Source organism: Cordyceps militaris (assembly GCF_000225605.1).
Source record: "Cordyceps militaris CM01 unplaced genomic scaffold CCM_S00002, whole genome shotgun sequence".
Classification (NCBI taxonomy): Eukaryota; Fungi; Ascomycota; class Sordariomycetes; order Hypocreales; family Cordycipitaceae; genus Cordyceps; species Cordyceps militaris.
Window position 1 is genome coordinate 403,147 of NW_006271970.1, and position 27,297 is coordinate 430,443.

Here is a 27,297-nt window from a genome sequence, read left to right on the forward strand (position 1 = left end):
TAATAAAGATAATAAAGATAATAAAGATAATAAAGATAATAAAGATAATAAAGATAATAAAGATAATAAAGATAATAAAGATAATAAAGATAATAAAGATAATAAAGATAATAAAGATAATAAAGATAATAAAGATAATAAAGATAATAAAGATAATAAAGATAATAAAGATAATAAATATAATAAAGTAATAAGAATATTAAAAGCTATAATAATATAACAGACTGGCCTAGAGGGCTCTAGTAGCAACCAGCACTTCTGCCATCAGTGGGCCTTACGGCGCATAACCCCCTTAGCCACAAGGCCAAAAGGATTCGTAATAACAATACTGGCACGATTGTTGTCTGGTTGCACCTATAAAGATCGTCAGAGACATCAAGCAAGTCGAGCTGGTGATGCACACACAGGACGGCAGCGAGAAGGAGAACCTGGGCGACATCGGGCGCCTTACTCGCACATGGCTGCAACGAATGCCTCCTTAGCTGGCAGCCAGGCCGCTGCCCCCTATCGCGCAATCGGACAGCTACATCGACATCAGGCTGGCGGCACTGCAGAGGGCAGCCAGATACGATATCGCGCCAGTCAAGGTGGAATATAAGCGCCTGTACGGCTTGTGGGAGGATATTGTTGTCAGACCACCTGGCAACACGACGTTCATAAAACCTCCCCCCCCCTTAGCTTGCTTCCTTTATGTCTTAGCATTAACATCGTCGCTTTTCTTGGTAAGTAGCTATTTCTTTCAATTTTTTGATTTTCATTTCTTATCTACACAACATAGCGAGCTCATTAGCGAAAGCGGCATCGCGTAAGGCCCATAAGCGCAAGAGAACAAAGCATCGGGATCTGCTTGACGACCTGCGGTGAGGTAACTGTTGTACCATTGGGCAGCCTCGCTATGTAAGCAGGTTACCTAAACGTCCTTAACTTGTTGCTCGCTGTGGCTGATGACATGCTGCTTGAGCTGGTCCGTGAATGTATAAACGTAGACGAATGTTAGATCCTTGCTAGCCCCTGTGACCTGTCTGGTTCCTCGTTTGTCCTAATGTCTGAGGTCGGGATTGAAGAAACCGATGTCATTCTTTCGGAGCTTGGTTGGCTTGAGCTCGCCGGCTGTCGCTGATGCCGCTGTGGATGCTGCTGGCGTCTCCTCGCGGTGATGTGCTAGGGTCATTTCCACGATGGTATGCTTCCTGTCTGGCTTGCTTGATGTCTTGCTTGAAGATTTACTGTCTGGCTTGCCTGATGGCTTGCTTGAATATTTGCTGTCTGGCTTGCTTGATGGCTGTTAGAGCGTGACAAGCTAATCTCTCTAAGCCGGGCGATGAAATTCGGGAAGGAGGCTGGCGATGGGGTTGAATGGGGAGGGGTTTGGGTTTGTGTTGGGAAGGTGCCTGGCAGGCTGAATGCGTGTGCTTGGCTTCCTTCCTCTTGCCCTCTTGCTTCCTGCCTTTCCTCGCTTCGCTGTGTTTGCTCTCCGGACAAGCTGCCGACTTGGGTCTGTGTTGCTTGTCCTGGGGCTCCGCGCCGGCCACTCTGGAAGGACCAGGGCGGGCTCCATAGCCCAGCCCTTAACATACCCTCTCTCTCCCCGGCGCGCCCACAGATAGGCCACAAACCCCCCAGACGAGCCGCGATCCGACTCGTAGTATTCGATAGCCCGGCGGTTGGGCGTTGAGGGCGCAGCCAGGTGCTGCAACGTCGTCAAGATGGCATTGTTCGTGGCCTCTTGGCGGGCGGCCTGGGCTTGCATCATTCCCTGCCAAAACATGAGCGGCGAACAAGAGGGATAGAGTGTGTACTTACTGCGAGCGCAACGAAGTTTTGGTCAATTCGACCCAACGCCGCATAAGCAGGGCTGCCAAACCCACCGCTGGCGTTGCGGCCACGGGGCGCCATCACGAGCGCAGTGTCCGCTACCGGAACGACGTTAAGATATTTGAAATATAATACTAAAATTTAAAGTTATTAAGAAATATAATTAATTAATATGGTTATTTTAAGGTTTAAAAAGTAATTTATATAATTTTTAAATTTTCCTAAAACTAAATATAGCTATTATAAAGTTATAGTTATAGGTAGTATACTATTCCTAGGATATTAACCTTATAAACTATGCTAATTTTTAGTATAATTTATTATAGGGTGCGGGCCTATAGGCCTACTACCCTGGCCTAGATAAGGCCATAGGGCACACAGTCCGAATAGATCCTCTTCATCTTCGCACAGTCCCTAACAAATTGGAAGAAGGAAGCAAGACAGTGCACCTAGCTGCCGGAGGGCCTAGCCACCGCAGTCGCCGCCACCATACAAGGTGGCTAGCGGGAAACCTACGACATAGGCTAAGACATAGAGGAATGGCTACGATGCCTGGTGATTCCTAAGGGATAGGCCTAGGACGGAGGTTTGGCAGATATCTTAGCCAACAAACTCGGACGGGTTTTCACTTTTTATTTTAAATCAAGGTAGTCAAGCTGGTCAATTTTTAAAAAATTTATGGTGCCTTTTAATCTGTCATGGCCAGTCGAAAAACAATTGGCGTTATTTATCTAGAGGCTCAACCGAAGGGTCCCACGTGCATGGACTGTACTCGTCCGTCGTCATATCCGCCACCTCGTCCTCTGTCAGCTCAAAATCATACACGTCGGCATTCTCCAGCACGCGGCTCGGCGTGACCGTCTTCACCAGCGGCACGAAGCCCTGCTGCAGGCTCCAGCGCAGCAGGATCTGCGCCTCCGTCTTGCCGTACTTGTGGGCGAGCGCGGCGACCTTGGGGTCGCCGAAGCGCTCGCCGCGCACCAGCGGGCAGTAGGCCTGGACGGCGACGCCGCGCTGGCGGCACCAGTGCACAATCTCGCGGCGCAGCAGCCAGGGGTGCAGCTCCCACTGGCCGACGGAGAGCACGCCGCCGCGGCCGGCCCCCCCGCCGCGCTCGGCCTCGAGCTCGGTAATGTAGGCCTCGAGCTCGGCGAGGTGGTGCACGCCGTAGTTGGAGACGCCGATGGCGCGCACCTTGCCGGCCTCGGCGCACTCGACGAGCGCGCGCCAGGCGCCCTTGCGCGCGTCGGGCCCGCCGTACGGGCTGTGGATCAGCATCAGGTCCAGGTAGCCGAGCTGCGTCTGCGCAAGCGCGTCGTCGACGAGCGCGTGCGTGCTGGCGTAGCCGAGCGGCGTCTTGAAGAAGGGCACCTTGGAGGTGAAGAAGACGTCGCTGCGGGGCACGCCCGCCGCCGGGATGGCCGCCGCCGCCTCGCCCTGGTTGCGGTACATCGACGCGGAGTCAATCTGTGAGAATCAGTCTTGGGACGACGGAGCGTGTGAAACTTGGCAATGGCAGCGCGTACTTGTCGGTAGCCTGCTTCCAGTGCCTTTTGGCAGATGGCGGCGCAGTCGTCCTTGGGGCTGTAAAAGTTAGCTGTGAATTGGCGGTCGTTGCTGACCGTCGTGGTTTGTACATTTGATAGACCTGAGTATACGGTTAGCTACCCCTTCCCTTGCTGTGTCGACGATTCACGCAAGTTCACTTACACCAAAGCCGAGGCGTGGCATCTCATGGCCCGAGTTCAGCTTGACCTTGGAGGCAAAGGTGAGTTTGCCGGACATTTTGACAGAGATGAAGAGCGTTGAGAAAGAGGTTTAGTGATGGTTGATGGCGTCTTCTAGTCCGCAACATGTAGTGGCGGGGAGAACAGTAGTTGTACCACTAGCTATAACGTGGGTCTCGATGACCTGATCAATCATAAGCCTCAGAATCTAATAGTATGTTGCATGTACTCCGCCTCCGCAGTTACAACTGCCAGCAGCGAAGCGCGCACTTGAGTGAAAATCGGTTGAGTCCAAGAAGTATATATATATTAAAAACTAGTGTAAACTAGCGAGAGTTTTGCATTATTTAAAACTCGCCGGGAATACCAATCTTGGTTCCGATGGTAGTCCCGTCAACACCACCGAGTGTGAGGGCGGCATTGATGACACCGCCGAGACCCTCACCAGCGATAAGACCAGCAGCAACAGCGTAGCCGTAGATTTCCCAGCTGCGGGGAAAGTACTTTCTCCACCACCAAGCAGTAATGGCGCCGAAAGCAATCATGTTGGCATAACCGGTATCAGGGCCTAGAACCCAAGCAACGCCAATACTCATCCAGTTGGGGAGGAAGGCACGGTACTTCTCGCGAGGACCGACAAGCCAGAGGTTCTTAACGACGACTTGGAGTCCACACAGGACAGCAATGACAATGGTGAAGATGACACAGCTGTGGGGAATAGGAATCTTGGGCAGCGTCATGGCCTCGGCGACAGCCTGCCAGGCGCCCGCGGATGGCGCGTGGAATGCGCACTGCGCTTGCGCCAGCTCGCTCAAATCAGCCTGCCAGACACAGGGATAGGCAGCCATGAACAAGACGAACATGCCGGGCGCCAAAAAGATGGCAACAATGGTACCGACGCACTGCGCATAGAACTGCAGGTTGGGCGGGGTTCTGAGAAGGAAGCCGACGCGGAAGTCACTGGTCAAATCCGTGGACACATTGGCACAGCCCGAAGCAATGTTGCCCGCAATGAGATTGATGCGCTGAGCGTGCGTCTTTTCCCAGCCGTGGGTAATGCCACCAAAGACGAGCTGAGAAGCCTTGGCCGAGGCAGTCAGAGGGGTGTTGTCGGTAACGGCACCACCGTGGATGGAAAGGAAGGCGAAGATGAGGGCTAGGAAGAGGGCGAGGAGAGTGAGGCCAGGGTTGATGCCAAACTTGAAGTGGCAGATGAGCATGGCAATGACGGTCATGGCTAGACAGCCCGACATCCACACCCAGTCAGGGACTTGCTGGTCCTTTGTAGCAAAGTCTTCGACGAGGTTGCTTGGGTCGCTTGCCTTGGCAGCCTGGCCTGCAATGTAGGCATTGTGCTTGCCGCGCTGCTGCATCCTGTTGTTGATGGCCTCGCAGGCACCACGCCAGGCGTAGACGACACCCTCCCAGACGACGCCGATGTGCATGATGAACTCGGTCATGCTGTAGACAATCAGGACGGCGACACCAGGCCAGAGCATCCAGAAGCGCGGCGAGACGGGCTTGCCGTTGCCGAGACCAGACATGCTGGCAAAGGACACGTAGGGGTGCCACTTGCTGTCCTCTTCAAAGAGCACGTTTGTCCTGCACTCGCCGTAGTAGACCAGGACGGGGCCAATGATGGCCCAGGCGACAAAGGTACCGAGCCACCACGACAGGGCGGCGTTGCGGCCGACGAGCAGCCCGGAGCCGAAAAAGGCGGGGGTAAGCAGGATGTACCAGCCCCAGCTCTCAATGGTCATGAGGGTGGGATGCGCATAGCCGCCCCAAGCGTAGAACCAGGTGAAGAGGTGCCACTCGTGGGTGATGCCATTGGCATAGGATCCACAGACGAGGATGACGATGCCGCCGAAGAACGAGGCCAGCAGGGCCTTGATCTTCTTCATGGCGTCAGCGGCGCCAGACCCGACCGAGTGCATGGAGCGGATGGTGAGGGCGGCGGCGGTGGGGGTGGGGAAGATGAGGTTGAGCTCGCGGGCGACGTTGATGATGAAGAACTTGCGGAGCGGGATGGCGGCGAAGAGGCCAAAGAGGGCGCAGATGACGGTGATGGCGATGATGCTGCCAAAGTCTTGCGACGGGCTCTGGTCCTGCTGGGACTGACCGGGGCGCTGCCACAGGCCGAGGCGGTACATGGCGGGGAAACCGGCGACAAAGGGCCCGGCGATGCCGCCGGCGCCGGTGGCGGCGGCCTGAATAATGGAGTTCTCCTGGGGCCCAAAGGGCATGCCGAGGATCGGGGTGTTGGGCAGGAAGCGGCAGAGCATGGTGATGATGCCATAGCCGAAGATGGCACCAAACAGGTTGGCGCTGAAAGTGAAGCCCGTCTTGAGGCCGAGGTACACGTTAGACGCGTTGACGAGGGAGCCGAGACAGACGCCGACGACGACGGCGCGGATGGTCAGCGGGTGTCTTTCGGGGGCGGCACCCTTGATGGGCGGGAAGCTGACGAAGAGGTCGGTGATGGTCTCGTCGTCTTCGTCCAACGACTCGATCTTGACGATGCTGTCATTGCGCTTCTCCAGGACCTGGCCGGTCGTGTCGGCGGCCTCGACGCCGGACGTGATGGCGGTGTCCTTTTCGGTGGCCATGATGACGGGCGGCGGCAGAGGGCAAGAGGGAGAATGGAGAATAGAAGAAGAGGGATGAGAAGAGCGTCACATGGTCAATCGTGTTGGGTCGAGCGCGCGCACCCCCGGATTTTAAAGACAAGCTGCGAGCGACTCGAAGGAACTTTTGCAAGCAGAGGGTCCAGTCGACTAAGATAGTTGAAAGTTGGAGCGACAAAAGGTCCTTGCCTGGCCTGACTTTGTGGCGTTGGAATTGGATAGATCCAAGGCCTAGTCTGATTGAGCCCTAACCAATCCGAAAGAAGAGAAAAACGCCGTCGTAATGTGGGGGTAGACTCGGGATTAGGGAACAAACGAAGCAGTTTTGGTCGGGGGGGGGCCTGGCGTCTTGACCCTTTCAAGTAAAGTTTGACCTAGTGTAGCAACTTGGCCGAGTCAATGCGAACTGCTGATACGACGGGCTGTTATTTTGTGCATTGCGGCGAGGAACGAGGAATGCTAGGCGGGCTTACCTGATGCGACGGGAAAAAACAAGGCTCGGCCGGCCTCGAAGCAAGTGCTGATGTTTTCTGTCAGTAGTTCCTTCCCTCCAGCGTTATACCGCTTCGGCCCCCATCCCATCCCTTGGCATTATGGCACTAACTACCTACCTATAGTTGGTGGCTTGACTAAAAGCACTTGACAATCTCTCTTCGGCGCTTTACCATTATTATACATAACCATATCAACTCACCTATCCGTACTCCGTGCACTAGTTAACGGGTTCACATCCACCGCCTGCACCACTTTTTGCTCCATTCTCCAGCCCTCAGCTGAGGACCTTTTGCAAAGCCGAGGGGCCTTTTGCAACGAGGCTTCAGTCTTGCACGAGGCTTCAGGTGAACTACTAACTGCCAACATGACTTGTTCCGCGGTGAATCATCTGGTCAGCCTCAACGTCGGAGAAATAATAACTCCTCTGGTCTGCCTGCCAGGTCTTGGTGGCTTAAGCCCTTTCGCCACATGTGGCAATTTGGACATGGGCCGTGGCGACTTGGTATTTCCGTTCAGCCACAGTAAGCCTCGTTGTCACTTTGCAATTTTTGCAACAACCTTCCGCAAAAGCAGAAACAAAGCGTGCCCCCAATCCCCGCACCGATGAAAATTGGGGAAAAAGCGCGCTGTGAACCATGTGCTAGTTATGCTATGCAAGGACAAGGCGACAGACACGACAAATGCACATACTGTCGCGTGAATCACTACCTCAAGTGGTGCCGCCCCCGGAAATAAAGCAGCAGAGCCTCCATTTCCGCCAGGGCAAGTATGAAAGGATGCTTGAAGCCTATAACTAGTTAGACAAAGAACGAGGTCGTCGACTTGCTTGTCCATGTCCATTCCTCGCAACCCAGCAGTTTTGAAGCCGCATGTGGGCGGTTGGACATGGTCGTAAGCTTTTCCTTGAGATGGTATATGGTATGTCTTGTATGAACGGGGCACCAGTTCAATATTCGTCACGTGTGGCAAATCATTCAGAAACCAAAAAGAAAAAAATCCATTGTCTAACATTTGGTAAAATATGCTGCAGCCCAAGCCAGCGGGCCGCACAGCGTGTCTAGGGTAAAAGTGGCGCTGTCACCGAAGTACCTCTCCTTCCATTTTCCTCTCAACAATAGTCACTCGCTCCATTATCATCAACCAACGGCGCGGCCCGGCCCTGCAACATGTCGCTCCTAAGATTACCATTGGAAGTACAGTCCACCATCCTGGAAAGCTGCACCGACGCCTCGGATGCGCTGGCACTCGGGTCGACATGCAAGCAATTGACCGAGCTATGGGCCGCACGCGGAGCTGGTGTCGTGTGGTCGCTGTGGACGCGACAAATCCCGGCCGTAGAAGAGGCACTCATCTCTGTCAGTTTATACGGCTATAGCAATACTGAGAGTCTGCGAGTCTATTTCTGACTATTCCCAAGCTTCGTGCAGCGCAGTTTGTGCACGACCAGGAAGCCCGCAAACAGCCCCTCCCCATGGCCATTGACGTTGCCCAATTCAGCAGCGCTCACAAAAGACCAGGCCTGGCCGACTTCAATGGCCTCTGGGCCCAGATTCTCATGGTGAGAATGATGGCCAAGCATATTATCATACATAGCGAGGCCCGTCACGGAGAGCACCGCGAAGGTCTAGAAGAACCCGAACACCAAGCTGAATGTGAAGCACGCGTTCAAACGGCCATCTATCGCACTCTGACTGCGGCAGCAGCCATCGCTGGTCTATACAACGCCCCCATGTATACCGAGTATCCCATTTATCCAGATGACTCCATGGGGTTCGACCGACCGCCCCTGACACTTGGCAGGGACGGACGCTTCCCTGCCGAGCGGCTCAGAGATCTGCTTGAGTGTCCTGCATTTCGGATGCCTGTAGACAGGGAAGAGGAGGAGAAGATGTTTGGAGCCTTTGCGGTATGGCTCCGTGATAATATTCTTGCGGATCAGGCGGCCCGACAGCGTATGGCGCAGCACCACCAGAACAAAACTGGGCGGGGGTTGTGCTGCGTGTGCAATTTAGACTACAGTCACTCTGATGGTGAACATTCGAGTGATGACAGCAGCTGGGAGCCAGAATGTGCATTGGCCGACGTTGACGGGCTGCAACATTCGGACACACACCTCCTCATCTGGCATGTGATGCAAATGCTGCGTGTACAAGGCCGGATCCAGCGCCTCATTGCCTTGTCTCCTATAGAATCAACCCCAAACCTCGACCCGCCCGCGCACCGAACCATTCCCGTCGTCTTTTTCAACCAGTTTCAAGTGCGCGAGGTGCATCTCACCAAGAACCCCCCGCGCATGGACCTGCGGCCCACCACACACAGCATCGTCCATCGGCGGCGGCCTTACTCTGCCTACACCGACGTATTCGATGAGGGGAACTGGACCTACCTGTTGTACAGTGTCGTGACCGAGTCTGACCAGCCAAACACCTATAGAGAGACAGGGGCACCGACAACGCCGCTGGAACTGAAGCTGTTTGACTACCTGTTGTGGCGGCTGGCCGGCGCGCGGTTCCCGCTCAACTACTTCCAATACAGCGACAGCGAGCTCTATGCGGATTACATGACGTTTGTGCACACTTTTACTATATTTGCCAGTGACGAAGTGGAATCCAGGGCGCCGGTACGGGACTTTTACTTTGGAGGGGATTTCGCCGATGGCTCCGAATTCCTCCTAAGGGCAGGGCAGCAGGAACCAGAGACGTACAATAAAGTGGGAGACTGAAATGACGGCGCTCATCAAGGCCTTCTCGCTGTTCACATTAAGCATCCGAGTAGGGGCACATCGGATCATCGGCCGACACCACCACAGTCTGCGGGGACGGCAACGGCCTGTATATCTTGGCGACCCCATTCGCACTTTGAATCCGAGCCCGTCCCATGGTTGCCAATCCCCAATCCCCTTAGCCGATGGTCCGAGTCTTGTCTGGCGCGTCTTCGCGTCGTCGGCATCCGAAGTGAACTAGCTCGTGTGGCCCCGCCAAAGCACGCCATCGCCCTGACGGCATGGGCGAGCAGCCGACGCTGCCAGCTCATGGAATGACAAAACCGCCACAGCTTACCGATCATAATTCCAGTTTCCAATTCCAGCTCCAGATACTTGAATCCAATCTCGCCCATCTCTTGCCGTACCGGATCCTCTCTCCCCTCCCCATTACATCACCACACAAACGACCCCTCCCTCTCTCCCCCGCACCAGCCGCAAAAAACCCCCTTCATCCCCCCCAAAAAACACCGCAAACATGTCCATCGTCGACATCAAGACCAAGGCGCAGTTTGACGAGCTCGTCCAGAAGACGCCCTACGTCGCGCTGCAGGCCCACGCCGTCTGGTGCGGGCCCTGCAAGGCCATCTCGCCCTTCTTCACCAAGTTCGCCACCGCGCTCGCGCTCCCCGAAAAGTACACCTTTGCGCGCTTCGACACGGACGAGGTGCCCGACCTCGCCTTTGAGCTCGGCGTCCGCTCCATCCCCGCCTTCTTCTTCTTCGAAAAGGGCGACAAGACGGCCGACCTCACGGCCCCCAAGCCCCCGGCGCTGCAAAAGGTCGTCGAGGACCTCTCCACCAAGGCCAAGGCCGCCGATGCTGTGAGTGCGCCTGCAGGCAACGAGTCGGCCGCTCATCTCTAATGCCTGTGGTGGATTTTCTTTGTAGGAATAGTTTTCGACGAGCGAAGACTTTTAAAAACAGCGATCCTTGTCCGGCGAATGGACACGGACAATACCCGCTACCCGCCGAACAAAAACATGCAATATACCCGGGGCGAGCAACGGTCGAATCGAACAGAGACGTGTCGCTCGCAGCTAGAATAGCTACAATTTTACAAATACAAAAACAATTGAAATACCCAGAGTATGCTTCGGTATTAACCTCGAACAACGCAGTCGCAGTTCCCGAGAGAGACACGCTTAGAGAAACACAAGGTCGCGAGTCGTTCAGGATTGGAAATTTATCAATGGTAATTCATCGCTATCCAACTCCGCACTTTGCAGCATGCAATTGTCAACAAAGTAAATGCTCCCAGCTATGGGGTAAATGAGTCAACATGTTCCGCCGGTCCTTTACACCTGTAAAAAGTGTCACAACCACTACCAATATCATACTTTTCAGCACCAGCCTACTCGCTCACCTCGCTCGACGTCCCGCTCAGCTGTCCAACACCCGAATCAGTCCGCTTCTTCCCGGGCGACTCTTGGCGCCGCCTGCCACTACCCACCACCACGTTTCGCTGCGGCTGCTGCTCGGGGCGCACCGTCTGCGAGGGCTCCTCGGGCTCCGCCTCGCTCGACACGGCAGGCAGCATCGAGCGCCGTCGGCTGGTCTCGTCGCCGCCGCTCACCCTTAGACGACGCAAGTCATTCACCCCCATGCTACGCTGATGGTCGTGGCCCGACTTTTCCGTCGATGTGCTGTCCCGACGCGAACCGGTGCTCGGCTTGTCGCCCACCGTGGTTACGTTGCGCAGGCCGGAAATGCCTCCCCGCCAGCGGCTGAGGTTCCAGAAGCTGCCGTCGCGAGCATCGTCCGGGACGTCAGCCTCCATGGTGCTCACCAGGCTAAAGCTTGGTGTCGGGAGAACGGTGGGGCCCTTGTTCTGATCCTTATTCTGGTTCTTGCTCTTAGTACCAGCCTTGACAGGATCCAGATTGGTAGACGGCGTTTGGCCGCGCTTCAGCAGGTTGCTGTTGCTCCTCTTCCGCGACGGCGACGTGGCAGCGTACGGCTGCCTTCTGGCTTCCGAGGCTAGATTAGAGACTGAAGCATTCGGGGTTCGGACGACGCTTCTAGATGGCGAGACTGAACGTTCGCTTGGTGCGTTCGGTGTTGCAGTCAAGCTTCGCCCGCCTTCAATATCCTGCCGCCAGCTCATGATTCTGTCCGAAGTACCCTGATTCGGCACCACGTTCCCAGTCGTGCTGAGAGATCCACGTCGAGAATGAACACGACTGCCAGCGCTTGTCCTCGTCGCCAAGCTGGAGCTGCGGCCGACGCCAGCGACCTTGCCTGAAAACTTGGACCCCGTTTCCCACAGACTTTGGTGCCGCTTTACAGCCGCACAGTCTTGCCTAAAGACTTTAATGATACCTTTTCGATCGGCAGTAATAATAATGTTGCCATGTTTGTGCTTTGACCGTTCGAGGTAAGCAGGACTCTCGGCCGGCTTCTTGACGCTTCCCGGCACATCCGAATACGTCACTTCGGAAAGGGCGCTCTGGCTGACTGTGGCTTCGCTCAAGCTCATCAGCGTCACCGGTGGGGGGTTGCACAGATCGTAAATTGGATCGCCAGAAGCGCTCAAAAGTTGCTTCGTCGCAGTCGGCGCCATGAGAGCCACAGTCACCACTTCGGGATGCGCGTCAAAGGACTCATAAGGCTGTTTGTCGCGGATCTCGAGGTCGGGGCGCGAAATATCCCATATGTACGCTTTGCGATCCTCGCTGCCCGAAGTCACGAATTGGCCGTCGTCACTGAACCTGGCGTGGATCTGACTTGACATATTTTCGTGGCCTTTAAACTTGGCCTCGAGCATGCGCGTCTTTAAGCTGTAGATACGCACGCGCGAGTCGTTGGAGCTGATCAGAACCTTGACATCTGCCTGCGGGGACCCGTGAGCAGAAATCGTCTTGGTGCGAATACCGGTAATCTTGCTGCCTTTGGCATTTTTGCCGCGTGATGAGCGGACATGGATTTGCCAGGGATTCTTTAACCCCTCCGTCTCAAAAAATATGCAAATGCCACTGAGAAGACCGCAGATGGCCGTCTTGCCATTTGGAGTAAACGCCACAGCCGTAATGAATTCGCCTGTTGGAGCCGAAAAGGCGACAGCTTTGTCGGGAATGCTCCATAGTCGCAGTTGCTCGTCCAAGGATCCAGCCAGGAAGAAGCGGTCGTCTGTGGGGTGAAATGTAATCGATGTCACAAGATCATCGTGCTTGAAAGTGCATAAACTCTCTGGCCGACTTAGGTGCCACAACTGCACCGTCTTGTCCATGGAGGAAGATAGCAAAAAGTTATTTTTGCTCCAGCTCAAAGCGAGGACTTCTCCGGAGTGGCCTTCGAATTCGCGTATAGGTTTGCTGCGGAAGACGGGCGCGCTTAGCCGTTCATTCTTGGAACGACTCTCTTTCTCCTCCTCGTCCTGCTCCTGCTCTTCTTCATATGCGTTTCGTTCCTCGGGTGTCGAGAGAACGGCGTACACGCGGACGACATGGTCCATGCCGGCAACTGCGAGGTAGCGACCGTCAACGCTGAATTCAGCCGCCCAGATAGCATTGCCTCCTTTGAGAATCTTGCTGCCGACGACTGTGGCAGGCACATGTTTGGAGCGGCCGTCGGCTTTCTTGGCGCTGGAAAGCTCCTGGGCGAGAAACATGTGATTAAAGCTGCGAGACTTTTTGTGTGTGCCTTGACTCGAATATACCGGGGCGGTTCCTTGTGTAGCGGTAGGTAACCGCCTCCGGCACCCATGACCATGGTAAGGGCTCGGGCATTGGATCCATCGGTGCGAGCATGGTCGCCGAACTCCGAGTCGGAGTCGGCATCATCCTCCTTTCGGAAAGGTCCACGGATAGACAGGCGGCTTAGAAACGACGGGCCCTTCTTGCGATCCTTGATACTGTCCGGACGAGCACTGGGGGTTGAGTCGTGGCTGGGGCGGCTGATGCTGTCGGGGGTCGGGCTGTCGGGTCTGCCAGCACTTAGCAGGCGTTGCGCAATGGTGGGTTCGGTACTGCTATTTGTTCGGAGGTATATTTGCTACACAATTAGCATCATGCGATTCGGTCCGAATGTCAAGATACCTACTGTGCTGAGAGGGTCCAAGCCAGAGCCGTGGCCTTGGATTGAGGTACTGGGTTTTAATGTGTTCTTGGTCGACTGGCTGTCTTTGCTGACAGGCGGACCGGCGCTGCGCGAATGCTTCGAAGTTGGACGTCGACTAACGATTGGACTGAGAGACTCGGAGCCATTTTCTTCGACTGCAGAACAATTAGCACGAATGTGGCGGGTTCTGGCGAAAGAGTCGCAAGACTAACATGAAGGCGATTTGGCGTCTAGTCGCGAGCGTCGGTCTTGGTCCCCGACCAGGTGTAGATCGCTTGCTGGCGCAGGCGAGGAAACGTCGGGGGTCATGATTCCATACTAGCAAAGAGGAAAGCAATGTATATTCCGAAGAAGGAACTCGTGGTGCGAGCGCAGACTTAATAATCCGGCATCACGGAAAAGCAAGGGCGTGGGACGGAGATGCGAATTGTCGCGTTAAGGCCCCAAATATAGCAGTTCACAGGGAATCACTGGCTGACGCTAGCCACGGGCGACGAGGGGTGGGCGAAGGAAATCAGGCTGCTGAATGGGAAAAGGTGGAAATTCGATGGTTGGCCGTGGTCGGATTATTCCCGGGACGAAGGGTTGTTGGGCGTATCGCAGAAAGTTGTCTCACGACTAAATGATGAGTGGGCAAGAAGTTGACTGTAACGTCTGGAGGGAAAAAAAAAAACGTCGAGAGGAGCAGGGAAAAAAACTATCGTCGGGACGACCTGACCGCTGTCACAAGCGCCGCGGTGCTAATTTAGTTGCTTCCCAGTTCGGAGGTCTGATACTCTCCGTAGCCGTGAGGTCCGCAAGAGGAAAACGAGCTCTGGGACATGGGCGGAGTTTGGGTGCCTGCCACTGCCGGGGTGTGCGTCCAGGCTCGGGGGTTCCGGCGGCGGAGACTGGCAATTGAGGATGAAGAAAGTGAAGAAAAAAGATGGACGAAGCAAAAGCAATTGAGGTCGGTGGTATCGATGACGGAGGCGACGTTTCGGCGCGTGCGACGCTGGCCGGATCGAGGCTGCTGTTGAGAAATAGGCTGGATGAGAATAAGGTTTGGCGGGGGACGAGGAGGTGTAGGAAGCAAGGCTGAGAGCAATGGCATAGGTAGGCTATGAAGCAAGGAGGAAGAGATGAAGGGGAATGAAACAATTCCGGCAAGGAGATAATGTGCGAGGCAAACTGCGATGCGAGGAAGCGAGACGGCGCAAACAGGGAACCCGTGTCGATGATTATAGTAGATACGGGCTGGCAGCTGGCAGCTGGCAGCTGGCGGCCGGGGTGTTGCGTTGCGGGTGCTGCAGAATCCAGAATCCACGACGACAAGGCCGCGACATCTGCTGATGGAGGGGCACCAGCGGCCCCACGCTCTTCTCGGCGCACTGACTTGTACCTACTAACGGGGCCTGTCTTGTCTCTTGTCGCCTCTTGTGCCGTCACCATGACCGCGCCAGCTTCCGGGTTATATTAGTGCTCTGCCAAGGCAAGGCACCAGGCAATAGCTAAGAGTTTCTGCTTCCAAGTCGAGGTCGAGGCTATCAGACATATTTCCTTGTTTGCTTGGCATTTATTCTTCAGCAATGATACGCAGGTACTGGTGGAGTGTAGCCGTCGCCCTATTGGCAATTGCCAACCCTCGCTATTCCGCTCTTTTACTAGTCATGTCTGACTGTAACCCTCCTCTCCTCCAGGTGTTCTGCCTGTTGGCTCCCTGGGTGGGGAGTTTGTCATGATGAAACTACAATTTTGGGAACCCCACTGTAGGTATGAATTCGAGTCCTGCCCCTCCATCGAGACGGGTCCATATTCGGCGGCACGATGGTCCCTTCAGGGCTTGACCGGGCGCGCCGCCGCTCCCTGCCCGCCTCTCGGATTCGCTCATCGTGTTGGTGCCAGAACACGCAGCTATGAATAACAATGAATATTCAATACACAACTGGGTAAACTGTCCGCCCCCCTGTTGCATAGTATGGATCGCCCACTTGCCGCACTGGTAGCCTGGTGTTGAGCGCCAAGACAAGGTATTCCCGCAACGGAACCAGGGCGTCCTATTTCGAGATGCAGCAAGGGCGGGCGGGCCGACGACGAACAGGAAAAAAAAGGCTGAACCAAGGCCTCGGCGATTGTCACCGTATCAGTAATACGTGGTGCGTCGGTGGCTGCCTCTGCATGTGGCTTGCTGCTGACAGGCAACCGCTAGCTCTGCATCCCGGGCGCACGCTAATGTGGAAAGAGACAATACTTGTCCAACCCTCTATCCGTCTATTGCAGCCTTTGTTCTCTCTCTGCCCTGCCAGTTACCACTAGATTTGTCTTACTCAGTCTCGATCTAGAACCCATGCAGCTCCTTGTGAAAAGTACAGCCTGGTAACCGGATAACAGGCTGCCAAGTTGCCGAAAAAGTAACTAATAAAGTACAGTACGGATACGAATTAGTGCCAAATTTGGTTGCATTCCCCCGCGCGGTCAGATATTTCCCCCACAGTCGTCGAAATAGCTAGTTCAAACGTAAAAAAAAAAAAAAAAAAACGACTCGTCAAATCACGACGTTGGTTACGCGTACTGCCCCGTCTCCCTCGCATTCGAGGCTGGTCGGATCCGAGCCCACAACGGCAAGTCTGTCGAGGCGTTTTGCAATGTTGCGAATCGCACTCTTTCCCTCAGCCTAGCGACGGCTCGAATCGCAATCTAGACCGTCTTTGTAGATTGGCCCTGGAGAGTCTTGTGAGCATCACCATGACATAATACGCGTGTTCCTATTTCCGCAACGCGCCTTGGCACAATGCAGAAATATCTTGCCAGCTTTATACTTGATCACTTGGGATCTCGATTATTCACTCGCCCCTGTCTCACATGTATTTGCGTATTAATACTGAATCGGATCGCCGCGGTTCGTTGTCGTGGTTCATCCCCACCCCCAGCCACGCGACACTCGTAATACGCGTAAAAGTGTCTGTTGACCGCATCGCCAGCATCCATCACCCGATCTGCACCATTCATCCCCCGGCAGCCCTCGGCGCAAAAATGTCCGCCAGCAAATCCGGCCCTCCGTGCCTCATCAATACGGGATATACCAGCCCCGCGCTGTGCTTGAGGACCACGTCCTCGCACAGCGCCAGCAGCCCGTTCCCGCGCCGCGCAGATGGCTCTGCCACACGGCGCCGGCAGTGTTACGCCCGTCGCCGTGTCCTCGGTGTCGCACCAGTCCAGAGCTGGTGTCGTCCGTTTTTGGTAATGTCACACGGCTCAAGTACTGCCCGATTAGCACCGGTGAGTCTTGTAGTCTCTCTGCCGATACGGGCTCAAAAGATTCGTTACGTGGTCATGCATTGCTTCCCGAAGTGCTCATTTGGGATGGAATAATTCGGGGTTGTATTCGTGGCGCCTGGTGTCAATTATGAGTTTATTTAGGCAACCGAGCCTGGCCGCGACGTCCATCTCGGCTCCGGATACGGAACCCTACAATACATCTCTCATCAATGGCTGAGTCGCGATCGATATTGTACGCTACGCGCTCTTTGTTACTCTTAGATGTTCTGTTTATATCGGCTTTGACATAAGTTTAGAACATTCACACTAAGCTGGGCGGGGTGCACATCATGCTCACCGAGCGTGGGACCAATCTCAACAAGTAGTAAGCTGTTGCTCGTGTCATGTTTCCCTTCAAGTATTGATTTCATAGGTACGTATTGAATTATCTTTGTAGCGGTCAGCATATCTGCAGCTTTGGTATTGCTAATAAGCTATTTTAAGCTGGGTGGAGATTTCTATCCCAATCGCCTGTTGTAGCCTGAGTCAAAGTAACTACGTATCAAGGCCTGGCAGATAGTTTTTGGGGGTGAAACCGGACGGCCAAACGAAATGAAATGATGGAAAACCTGTATTCACAGGAATACTTTTTCAACTCATCGTCTTAGAAGGATACATGCCATTCGCGGCGCTGGACCGACAATAGCGAGCGAGTGCCTTCACTGCACTTGACGTAAAGTATATTGAAAAAGACAGCGCTTCTTGGTACGTACTTTTAGCTTGGCTCTAGGCGCGTGTCGAAACATAGAAATACAGTAGTAGCCAAGGAACGCAAACTTTAATAAAAATTAGCATCCGCGGCTGCTCAGTGACAATGTCTGGCGCGGTAAGCCACAGTTGATGATACTGTGGCGCACGCCAACCTACACGACGAGACTACATTCGTTGCCGACTTCCTGAGTACGTTTTATTGTAAAGTGTGGCTTATTCCAATCTGCACGGCAAAATGTGTGGTTTTGCCTTTACATCTGCCTCGCTACATACCTGCGTGTTTTAATTCTCCGCGCTGCATATTTGCCAGTCCGTCATTGGTGACTCGAAGCCTGTAGCGCCACACACCAGACACTTTACCTTTACAACGCCACCCCCACTAACGCCGTGCCTGAAGCGCCTAATAATCCTCTCGCAAAGTCAATGGAGGGGCAGTCGTCCAACCTTGACCTTGACCTTGACCGCACATATAAAATCGCCTGACCGACCGTCCCATCTCCCACTCCTTCTTCTCGGACAACACAGATGCCATTATACCAATAGCACAGCCATACACACAACCACACGACATCCGCCACCATGAAGCTGATATCACAAAAGCAGTTCAAAGACGTCGAGGAGGAGCAAATCACACTGCAGCCCGAGGAGCCCGAGGACATGGTAACTATCGCCGCGCTTTCCCCCACACAGGCTCCCAACCATGCTAACACACACGTCACAGTGGCACGCATACAACCTCATCGTCGTCGGCGACCGCGTGCGCGGGCACGCCATCCGCAAAGTCAGCGTCACCAACACGGGCACCGGCGCGACGCAGTCGGAGCGCGTGCACGTGGACCTCACCGTCAAGGTCAAGTCGCTCTTCTTCGACCCTGCCGCGTCGTCGCTGCGCGTGTCGGGCACCATCTGCTCCGAGAACGAGCACGCGCCGCTCGGCTCGCACCACACGCTCGACCTCGAGGTCGACCGGCCGTTTACGCTCATCAAGGCGCACGGGTGGGACAGCGTCGCGCGCGAGGCGCTCGCGCAGGGCCTCGGCGACGACCGCCACCGCGCGACCGCCACCGTGGTCATGCAGGAGGGGCTCGCCAACATCTGCCTCATCACCGAGTTCCGCACCGTCTTCAAGGCCCGCGTCGACCACGTCGTGCCCCGGAAGCGCGACGCCGCCGCCACCCAGGACGCCGGCGTCCACAAGTTTTACGAAAAGACGCTCGCCACCCTGCTGCGCTCCGTCGACTTTGCCGCCCCCCGCCCGCTGCTGCTCGCCAGCCCGGGCTTCGTCGCCGCCGACTTTAAGAACTACATTGCCCAGCAGGCCCGCGACAGGTCCGACAAGACGCTCGCCGCCGTCGCCAAGCAGGCCACCGTCATCCACGCCAACTCGGGCCACATGCACAGCCTGCGCGAGGTGCTCAAGAGCCCCGCCGTCATGGCCCAGATGCGCGACATGAACTTTGCCAAGGAGGCCATCTTGATGGATAAGTTCTTTGAGCTGCTCAAGCGCGACGACGGACGCGCCTGGTACGGCTCTCACGCCGTCCACAAGGCCGTTGCCGACGGCGGCGTCGGCCCCGGCGGCGGCACCCTGCTCATTAACAATTCGCTGTTTCGCAGCAACGATTTGGAGGTGCGTAAAAAGTACGTCGCTCTCGTCGACAAGGTCAAGCAAGACGGGGGCGAGACGCGCGTGCTGAGTAGTGATCACGAAAGCGGACAGCGCCTCAAGATGCTGGGCGATATTGCTGCGATTCTAAATTATCCCATGCACGACTTGGACGAGGATGAAGAAGAAGAGGAGGCGCAGCCTGAAGTAGACAGAACACGGTATGAAGAAGATGATGATGTTGGGATGCTGGAGAATGTTATTTGAGCACATTATATAATGATGAATAAAGTAAAATTTGGACATACGGAGCAATGAACATGCCCTTTGAATCTTTCCACTATTGAATCCTCGCACAATTAAATCCTTCAACAATTAAATCACTCACAATCGACAAGGTCTCCGTCTCAAACCTTTAGCCAGTAGGCGAGCTCCCTGGCAAGCTCATGGCTCATTTTACGCGCTCGTACCTACCTACACCCCTATAACCGGTACCTGCCATTTCCACGCTTCATCTGCCCCAATCCAGTTTCCAGGGAGCCCTGTATAGTGAGCGTCTCTTCGGGCGAGCCAGATGTACTCGGCAGCGGTGAAGTCAAGCGCCGGCCGCCAGCGCGCTGCGGCCAACGAACCACGAGCCACTGCCGCACAGCAGGCGCCCACCGCCAGAGACGAGCATTGAGAAAAGCCACTTCCATTCGCGGCGGGGACGTCTGCATGGGGCTTGACGGCGGCGAGGCGGGAGCGGAGGCCGCCCGCTTGGCAAGCAGCGGCCAAGAGAAGAGGTATCGTGCAGGCCAGTCGCCAGCGGCGTCTGCCGGTACCACGGAGCTGGGCGGTTCCAAGGTGCTTGTGCGAGTGCGAAAAGAAAGTCCTCTTCTTGTGACGAATAACCTCCTGGGGTTTGACGGCGAAAGAGTCTGGTCCGCAAAAGACTGGTTCGTCCTGATATGTGGTAAATGATAGCCGACGTGGTTTTTCTTATTGGTCTTATCTCCTTTATTGGTCTTATCTCCTTTATCGGTATTATCTCCTTTATTAGCATCTTGGTCCTGATTAAGATGACTCATGTCGTCATCCATAACTGGATAGATCCTTTGGGGTTTCTTGTTGTCACGTCCTTTACTCTTGACGTACTTAGCAATTTGGCGTCCTAACTTGGAGAAGGGGCAAGGGGATGAGCGGCAAAAAAAAAAAGAAACTCACATCGTTTGCAAAACGCCCCCAAATGCCTGTGATGGTAGCATGGATCCCTTCAGAGCAAAAGGCGTACACACCCAATGATATCGAAATGATGGAGGATGCGCCAACTACACAATTGTGTATTAACGAGAGGACAAGTCAGGGGGGAAGGGTGAGAGTGGGCGGACTTACACAAGACGCCAAATGCCCACCGCGGAGTATTGAGGAATGAGTCGACTTGGAGCGCAAACAAGGAAGCGAAAAACGACATGGGTAGCTAGCAGGTGTCAGTTTTCCCAATAGGATAATGGGATACAGTAAACACGAAAACAACACCGGCACGCGCACTTACAAAGATAATCGTAGCGACTGTGAAGACGAGAATAATCTGCCCGTGATAGACTGCGACGTCGGTCTGCGCGATCGAGGTTGCATTTTGCTGAAGGTTCAATGTTATGCTGACCTAAAGAAAAGTTAAGCAGTCGCTTCGGCTGAGGAAATGGGTGTATAAGCTCGTTCTTACCGATGTTTCAATCTGCTCGACAGCCTTGTCCAAGTCGTGCAGCTCATCGACCACATCCTTGTCGCCAATCTTTTGCAGTTCGAGGCCCACCAGATCGCGAAACTCCCTTTGCACCGACCGCTGCGACTCGGCAACGATCCGCAGTATCTTGAGCTCGTCGCGGATGTCCTTGATCTCGCGGAACAGCCGGGCGGCCAGGGTGCGGTCGTCGGGCAACAGGGGGTTGTGGCCGCCTCGTGCGGCCGAGTGCTGAGACGCTCCCCGTTGCTGTTCGATAAACCGCTCGTAGAGCTCAATCTCCATGGCGACCTTGAGCAAGAGGATCAACATGTCAGCTCATGGGCCAACTTTTACAAGGTGGGTGGGGAGCAGGCAGACTCACAGCTTCGGCAATGGCCGCGGTGAACGCTTCCTTGATGCACACCCGCGACAGCAGATCTGGCGCTTGTTTCTCGAGCGGCCCGGTATACTCACGCTTGAGGCCTCTCCTGCCAAACCCCGACACCCGATCCGAGCGGCTCTGGCGGTCGCCCCGCCGGTCGTCGCCGTCGCCCGCCGAAAGGGACCACGACCTCTGCGCCCTGGTGCTGCTCATGGAGAACCGCCGGGAGAACAGGTTGCTACAGGCGTCCATGATAAAGTGTGCCATTTCGAACGCGTCGCTGGGCATCTTGCCGTTGGTGCGGATGGCCTTTTGCAGAGCGTCAAAGGCGGCGGCGAAGACGGGGTCACATTCGCCATCTTGCCGGTGCGTGGCGGATGTGATGATGACGTCTATACCACTTATGATTAGTGACTTGATGATCAAAAAGTGAGAGAGCAACAGTTCTTTTTTACCTTTATTCGGAATCCAAATCCACAGCTGGTCAACATGGACCAAGATGGCCGGTTTCTCGGGCTTCATTTTGCCCCCCTCGAGGGACTTGGTCAGTATCTGGTCACAGTTGCGCGCTTCCATGATTCTCTTCATGCTAATCCAGCGACACGAGTGGTAAAAGTACTCGTCCAGCGTCCTGCTTCCATGAATGAGGTGGTTTTTCAACCGGTAGTGGCCCACCAACTCGTCAGGATTCTTGTCCGTTTCGTGCCCACGCCATGCGGGAGCGACGTATGGGATCTGCTACACGGTTAGCAAACTAACAGAGTAACTGACTCAATCTTCTGGAGCTGTACATATATGGCCGCACAATTCTGCACTGTCATGTTAGCCTCTGCCATGCCAAATGAACGGTGAGTAGTGGAAGGATACGAACCGGGTGACCAGCATCGAAGCGTGTGGTGCAGAGAGGCTTCATCAAGTTGGTCCGGAGGCCATTACCGATAACCTCGTCCCAACTGGTACACAGGTATTGGAGATTCCCTTCGTCATTTTTGAGTTTGAGTTCAGAGTTGACCTTTAAACATGCATCCTGTATGTCCCGCATCAGCACCTCTTTCAGGCCACGAGGGGGGGGGGTTTTCTCACTTCATGCCATTTCATCTGCTGCATATTAGTATACCCCCTCGTGGCCTGAAAGAGGTGCTTATGCGGGACATAGGTTTTGTAGGTATAACTCACATTATTCGCGGGTAGATGAATCCACAGCATCTTTAGCGATCTTGCCAGGCCCTCACTCGCGATCTCTGGCGCCGCCGAGCCCTCACTCAATCCATCTCCAGTCTGCTCCCCCGGAATAACGCCGAACTGCTCATGCAGCTTCTTAATCTCCTTGATCTCGGTCTCCATGATGCTGAAGGGCCCTTCCTTGTACAATGCGTCCTTCACTGAGACCGATCTTCTAAGCAGTGAATCCTTGCAGCAACCCACCAACTCAACCATCAATTCCTTCACAAACCGAGACGGCTGACTGTCCGCGTCAAATTGAGGCCCCTGGTTGAGTGCGCTGTCGCGGACGGCGGGCCGAGATGTAGCAGGCGGGTTATGCAAAATGCACAATATATCCCTGAGCTTCTCTCGGGTCTTTTCGGTCGCCGTAGTAGGGCTCAACACCTCGATTGCGCGCTTGTTTTCGATTCTTATCTCTTGTTCACCACTCACGTCTCCAGCGCCAGTCTCCTCTGTTCCATTCACTTCCGGAGGACACTTCCCATAATAGTCCTCGGTTTCGAGCTCTCTCATGGCAGTGTGGGCAGCTGTGATGGCCTCTCTGATGCTACACTCGAGTGCTTGGCCGGGCGTGCTGCATTGGAGAAGCCTCCAGACGAGGCTCGCAGAGCCAGAATAGGCGGCCCAGCCCAGCGCATCTAAATCAGGACCGAAGCCACGGCGGCCTTGGGCGACTAGCTCCTTGCTGAGGACCTTGGATAACACATCGCGGGTCTCTGGGGTTTTGGTGAGCCACATCAGTAAATTCTCCCTGTCAAACGACTCATCGAGCTCAATGCTGAACATCTTATCAGTGAGGAGTCCAACAACTGCGGCGTGTTCATATTCGAGCGCACGTTCCAAAGGCAAATGACCACCAGCGCCCTTCAAATATAGAGGGATAGCTTCTTTATCGTCCTTGAGCTCTTCCAGAAGGAAGCGAAGTCGATTGACATTCCCTTTCTGTGCAGCGAGGTGCATAAAATAGTCGCCGTTGCCAGCCGGTATGAACCAGTCCGCGTCCACCAGGTGGGAAATGACAGCATAATACGAACCACAATGTATGACTTCTGTCTTGTCCTCTGGACGAAGGGCATGCTTATCTAGTTTGGGTGGCCAATCGTCGTCCGAGCCCTCGCAGCAAGCATAATGAAAGGCAGACCAGCCTCTCTCTTCATCCAATGCATTCAGATCCATCCGAGGTCTGCGGTTGTTGACCAAAGCGCCCACAATCTTGTCCCTGCCCAGTCGACTAGCTTCGTGCAATGCAGTTCTCCCAAGCTTGTCGCGGATGTTGGGGTCGGCGCCATGTTCAAGAAGTAGCTTTGCCGCGTCACGAAAATTGCACTCGCAAGCAAGGTGAAGCGCAGTGGAATTGAAGTCGCCCTCTTTTGTATATGTCATTGCATACTCCATATTCTTCTGTGCACAATCTGAAGAGAGCAGTTTCGATAAATTGTCGTACTTTTTCTGCTTGATTGCTTGCGTAATCGGCGTTGACAAGTCTCGATTCCGCACAGTGCAGTCGGCGCCAGCCCGCAGCAACACGCCAACCGAGACTTCCCCCATCTCAGAAGAAGCTATCGACAACAGAGAGAATCCCTGGCTTGTTCAAAGTGTCGTGAACTATAGACTCGCACAGTAGGCGGCTGACAACTTCAGAGTAGCCGCCCGCCAAAGCCACTCGGAGACAGCTCCTGCCAGCGCTGCAAGTCACGGTTGGATCCGCTTTCTTGTCGAGTAGAAAGTCAACGATTTCAAGGTGGCCGTTGGCGCAGGCTACATGTAAAAGGGTTTGCCCCGACGAAGTTCGAGCCTCCAGAACGGATGCCGGGGAGAAGTGTGTCATTGCCCGAGTCTGTCGTCTCGGTGGGCTATCCGGTGCGTCGTTTTTGGACATCTCGAATATTCGAAGGCCATTCTTCCCCTCAAAGTACCCATTTCCCCTCGCTAAGAACTCATAGTTTGAGTCTCTGTCGGCCTTGAGTGGATGGTCTTTCTTCGGCGGCTCGTCCACCATGAACTGCCCGCTGTCAATCTCCAGCTCTTCGAAAATCATTTCAAGCACCGAGAGGTGTCCACCTCGAGCACACAAATGCCAGGGAGTGTTGATTTCCCCGTCCGTCATTGAAGCCAGCCATGGCGCCACCTTGACCAGATGCCTTGCGACGTCTGCGTGGCCTTTGCTGCATGCAATGCGGAGAAGTCGGCGACCATTTCTGCTTTCCAGCACGGAAATGGCACTTTCTCTGTCGGCAGCGAGAATACGGAAAGTGTTCACGTCCCCTACGCTTGCGGCTGCTCGTAGGTGTTCCCTTCTCCAACCTGCCGCCTCGAGCTTGAGTCTGTTCCCGGGAAGGCGCTGCGTCGCATTCAGACCCCGCCTCAAGTCTGCCGATTGACGTATGCCGTTCCAGAGATGCGCTGCCACCTGAGTGCCCAGCGGCGCGGGCATGCAATCAATGGCGTCGAAAATGACATTGTCTTCTGCAAGGTCTAGTATTGCTACCCTGTTGCTGTAAAGCTGCAGTAAAGCAAATACCAGCGTCTGGGAAACCTCGGCGGGTGGGGAGCTTGTCTCGATGTCTTTTAAGTAACGGAGGAGTTGATCGCTGCCATCAGATTTTCCCAGCTGTTGCAGCAGCAAAAAAAGCTCTGCCTTTTGCTGGGCAAGTTCGGCTTGGATACATTCATGGGTAGTCATTGTATGTCGGTTGCACGTAGAACCGAGAGCAGGGAAACGAGGTAGAGGGGGCCATAAGTCATTTATATATGCTAGAAATATGTACCACTTGTGTTTATAAATATCAAACAATAAACCTGCATCGCTGATCAGCTGCAGCCGAATAGGTTGTCACTATCAGAGCAGAATGCGCCATGGTAGCCTTGTTGCAGAAATCGCGGAGATTGAGCGCAACCAACTGTCCACGGCCTATGCCAGTCTGTATGTCTGCGTAGGCTGAAACACCGGGTGCATCTATCACATTGTTTCCTTGGCCGGAACACTGAGGCCGAAAGTAGCCTGGCATCCGGGCGGCAAAAGAGCCGCCCACACAACTAGAAGCGAGATTCCCTCCAAAGACGATGTAAAGGGAGAGATACTAGTTAGAATAATAAGGGTAAGAGGCATAAACAGAATACAAGAGCAACTATAGAAGCTGATTCGAATAACGAAAATACAGCCAGTCATTGACCGGTGAGGTGGCTGAATGCAGTCTGGATGCAGGCTGAATGCAGACCGAATCAAGCAATACGCAAGGGTTTGGGACGCATGATCAGAAAATCCCAATTGAATTGCCTATCGGCAGCGATTTGACCGGGATAACGCGAGCCGAAGCGTTTCTTGCATTTACGATGCGGGGATATGCCAGGCGACCACTTAGCCGTGGTTCGCAAAATTGACCGGCAACGGCAAGGCAATTGGTGCAGACGAATACATCCGGTTGATGCTGCAGCATCAGCAGCATATCATGGCAGTGTAGCTCTAAAAATAAATTGTCCGGCTGATGCTCGCGCAGCTGCTGATCACGCAGCTGCTGATCACGCAGCCTTGCCCTTCCATTTCCGCCCCCCTCCGGCTTCAGCATTTCGGCGGCTAGGAGGCGGATGCGCCTCCATCAGCAACTGATGATCTATTCTATAATAAATTATCGCTTCATTTGTCTCGGGTCATCTTACAGCGGAATGTGCACCATGCACGCACGCCACTCGACTCAAAAATAGCGAGGCGCACGCTTCACCCATCACAGCAAAGGGCGTCCATGGACGGGTCAGAATAGTTCCCTTTTCGCTGCATCTCTGCACACCAGACTTTGCAGTTTCTGTACAATGCTACAGAGTAGCTCTCATATGTTGAAAATTGGTCGTCGAGTAGCCATCGTGGCTACCTTGGCTAGGAAAGGCTTCTCATCACCCATTCGCATATTACAGCAGCCCACACATGGCCAAAATAACTCGCTGTGACCCATCCTCCGCATTGACATCGCCGATGTACCCGATTCTTCCGTCTCCAACCCTTTCCATTGCCACGGCAGTCTCGCAATTGCCGGGGAGAGCAGCCCGGGACATGCTTGGCGCAGTTTTGTCGGGTACGTAGAGCATAGCACGCGTCGCCTTCGTGGCCATTAACAGCGCCTTTTGGCTGTATCTCGGCAGCAGCTTCTCGGCATCCACGCCTAACGCGACCGCCACCGACTCGTTGAGCGTCAGCACGCTGCGGTGGTACGGGCCCGCCCACCAACGCAGGCCTGCTTGCCCAAAGAAGGGCTCGATCTCGTTCGGCAGTACGAAGCTCGAGAATGATCCCATGATCACGGCAGTGCCGCCGCCGCGGACATATTTGAGCACCGCGTTCCAGACCGTGGCGTTCTCTTTGAGCGCCAGGGCATGGTCGGTGATCAACACGGTAGAGGGCGCGGGGACTTGGGACAGGAGACGCAGCGCGGATGCAGCATCCGAGGTCTGCTGCAACTCTGTCTTAGATTTGATGCCAGCAATGACCGGCCCATACATTTTATCAAACCATGACTGGTTTGCGAGGGAAATGGCCAGGACTGGCGCCAAGTTGGTTGTCATGTTGGATCCGGCCTGTGCAGAACGTCGACTGGGTGACAAGCTGATGATGTTATCGCGTGGAGTGCAACGTATACATAGAGAGATTTAATAGTGATGGTGTACAAAAGTCCCTGCAATCTGCCGTGTAGCAAACAAGTCCTGGATTCTCCAAGTACAAAGAGCATAGGGAGCTTGCACCGCCACACACCCGCCACACACCCGCCACAGCGCCACAAGTAGCGGGGAGCATCTCGTCCATCTGCAAAAACTTTTTGATGGCGGGGCAAAAAAATACCTGATAACCCGATAAGACCACCACCACCAAAATTATTTCCCGCCGCCGTCGCTGTTTGGAA

General features: G+C 54.5%; 8 protein-coding genes across 8 annotated transcripts; 3 read left to right on the forward strand and 5 right to left on the reverse strand.

Annotated features, from left to right (window-relative positions):
* Positions 1-2,538: 2,538 nt before the first annotated feature.
* On the reverse strand, positions 2,539-3,600 carry CCM_02071 (aldehyde reductase, putative; the record flags this gene model as incomplete). Its single annotated transcript, XM_006667225.1, has 2 exons — positions 2,539-3,282; positions 3,526-3,600. The coding sequence occupies 2 exons, from the start codon at positions 3,598-3,600 to the stop codon at positions 2,539-2,541; spliced, it is 819 nt and encodes a 272-aa protein (XP_006667288.1).
* A 289-nt stretch (positions 3,601-3,889) lies between these two features.
* CCM_02072 (oligopeptide transporter) lies at positions 3,890-6,151 on the reverse strand (the record flags this gene model as incomplete). Its single annotated transcript, XM_006667226.1, has 1 exon — positions 3,890-6,151. The coding sequence occupies one exon, from the start codon at positions 6,149-6,151 to the stop codon at positions 3,890-3,892; it is 2,262 nt and encodes a 753-aa protein (XP_006667289.1).
* Positions 6,152-7,830: 1,679 nt separating this feature from the next.
* CCM_02073 (uncharacterized protein) lies at positions 7,831-9,704 on the forward strand (the record flags this gene model as incomplete). The annotated part of the gene is made up of 4 exons (XM_006667227.1): positions 7,831-8,019; positions 8,097-9,284; positions 9,376-9,435; positions 9,474-9,704. 4 exons carry the CDS (start codon positions 7,831-7,833, stop codon positions 9,702-9,704), a joined length of 1,668 nt encoding a protein of 555 aa, XP_006667290.1.
* A 199-nt stretch (positions 9,705-9,903) lies between these two features.
* Positions 9,904-10,468, forward strand: CCM_02074 (thioredoxin M-type; the record flags this gene model as incomplete). The annotated part of the gene is made up of 2 exons (XM_006667228.1): positions 9,904-10,248; positions 10,352-10,468. The coding sequence occupies 2 exons, from the start codon at positions 9,904-9,906 to the stop codon at positions 10,466-10,468; spliced, it is 462 nt and encodes a 153-aa protein (XP_006667291.1).
* A 310-nt stretch (positions 10,469-10,778) lies between these two features.
* On the reverse strand, positions 10,779-14,914 carry CCM_02075 (WD repeat containing protein 44; the record flags this gene model as incomplete). The annotated part of the gene is made up of 5 exons (XM_006667229.1): positions 10,779-13,008; positions 13,083-13,417; positions 13,466-13,638; positions 13,696-13,761; positions 14,260-14,914. The coding sequence occupies 5 exons, from the start codon at positions 14,912-14,914 to the stop codon at positions 10,779-10,781; spliced, it is 3,459 nt and encodes a 1,152-aa protein (XP_006667292.1).
* A 3,156-nt stretch (positions 14,915-18,070) lies between these two features.
* On the forward strand, positions 18,071-19,364 carry CCM_02076 (translation factor pelota, putative; the record flags this gene model as incomplete). The annotated part of the gene is made up of 2 exons (XM_006667230.1): positions 18,071-18,151; positions 18,213-19,364. 2 exons carry the CDS (start codon positions 18,071-18,073, stop codon positions 19,362-19,364), a joined length of 1,233 nt encoding a protein of 410 aa, XP_006667293.1.
* A 207-nt stretch (positions 19,365-19,571) lies between these two features.
* Positions 19,572-23,956, reverse strand: CCM_02077 (ankyrin repeat protein; the record flags this gene model as incomplete). Its single annotated transcript, XM_006667231.1, has 11 exons — positions 19,572-20,017; positions 20,472-20,556; positions 20,632-20,742; positions 20,803-21,111; positions 21,185-21,576; positions 21,640-21,815; positions 21,944-21,993; positions 22,056-22,211; positions 22,268-22,282; positions 22,361-22,577; positions 22,638-23,956. The coding sequence occupies 11 exons, from the start codon at positions 23,954-23,956 to the stop codon at positions 19,572-19,574; spliced, it is 3,276 nt and encodes a 1,091-aa protein (XP_006667294.1).
* Positions 23,957-26,311: 2,355 nt separating this feature from the next.
* On the reverse strand, positions 26,312-26,962 carry CCM_02078 (transcription factor Rba50, putative; the record flags this gene model as incomplete). The annotated part of the gene is made up of 1 exon (XM_006667232.1): positions 26,312-26,962. The coding sequence occupies one exon, from the start codon at positions 26,960-26,962 to the stop codon at positions 26,312-26,314; it is 651 nt and encodes a 216-aa protein (XP_006667295.1).
* Between the last annotated feature and the right edge of the window lie 335 nt (positions 26,963-27,297).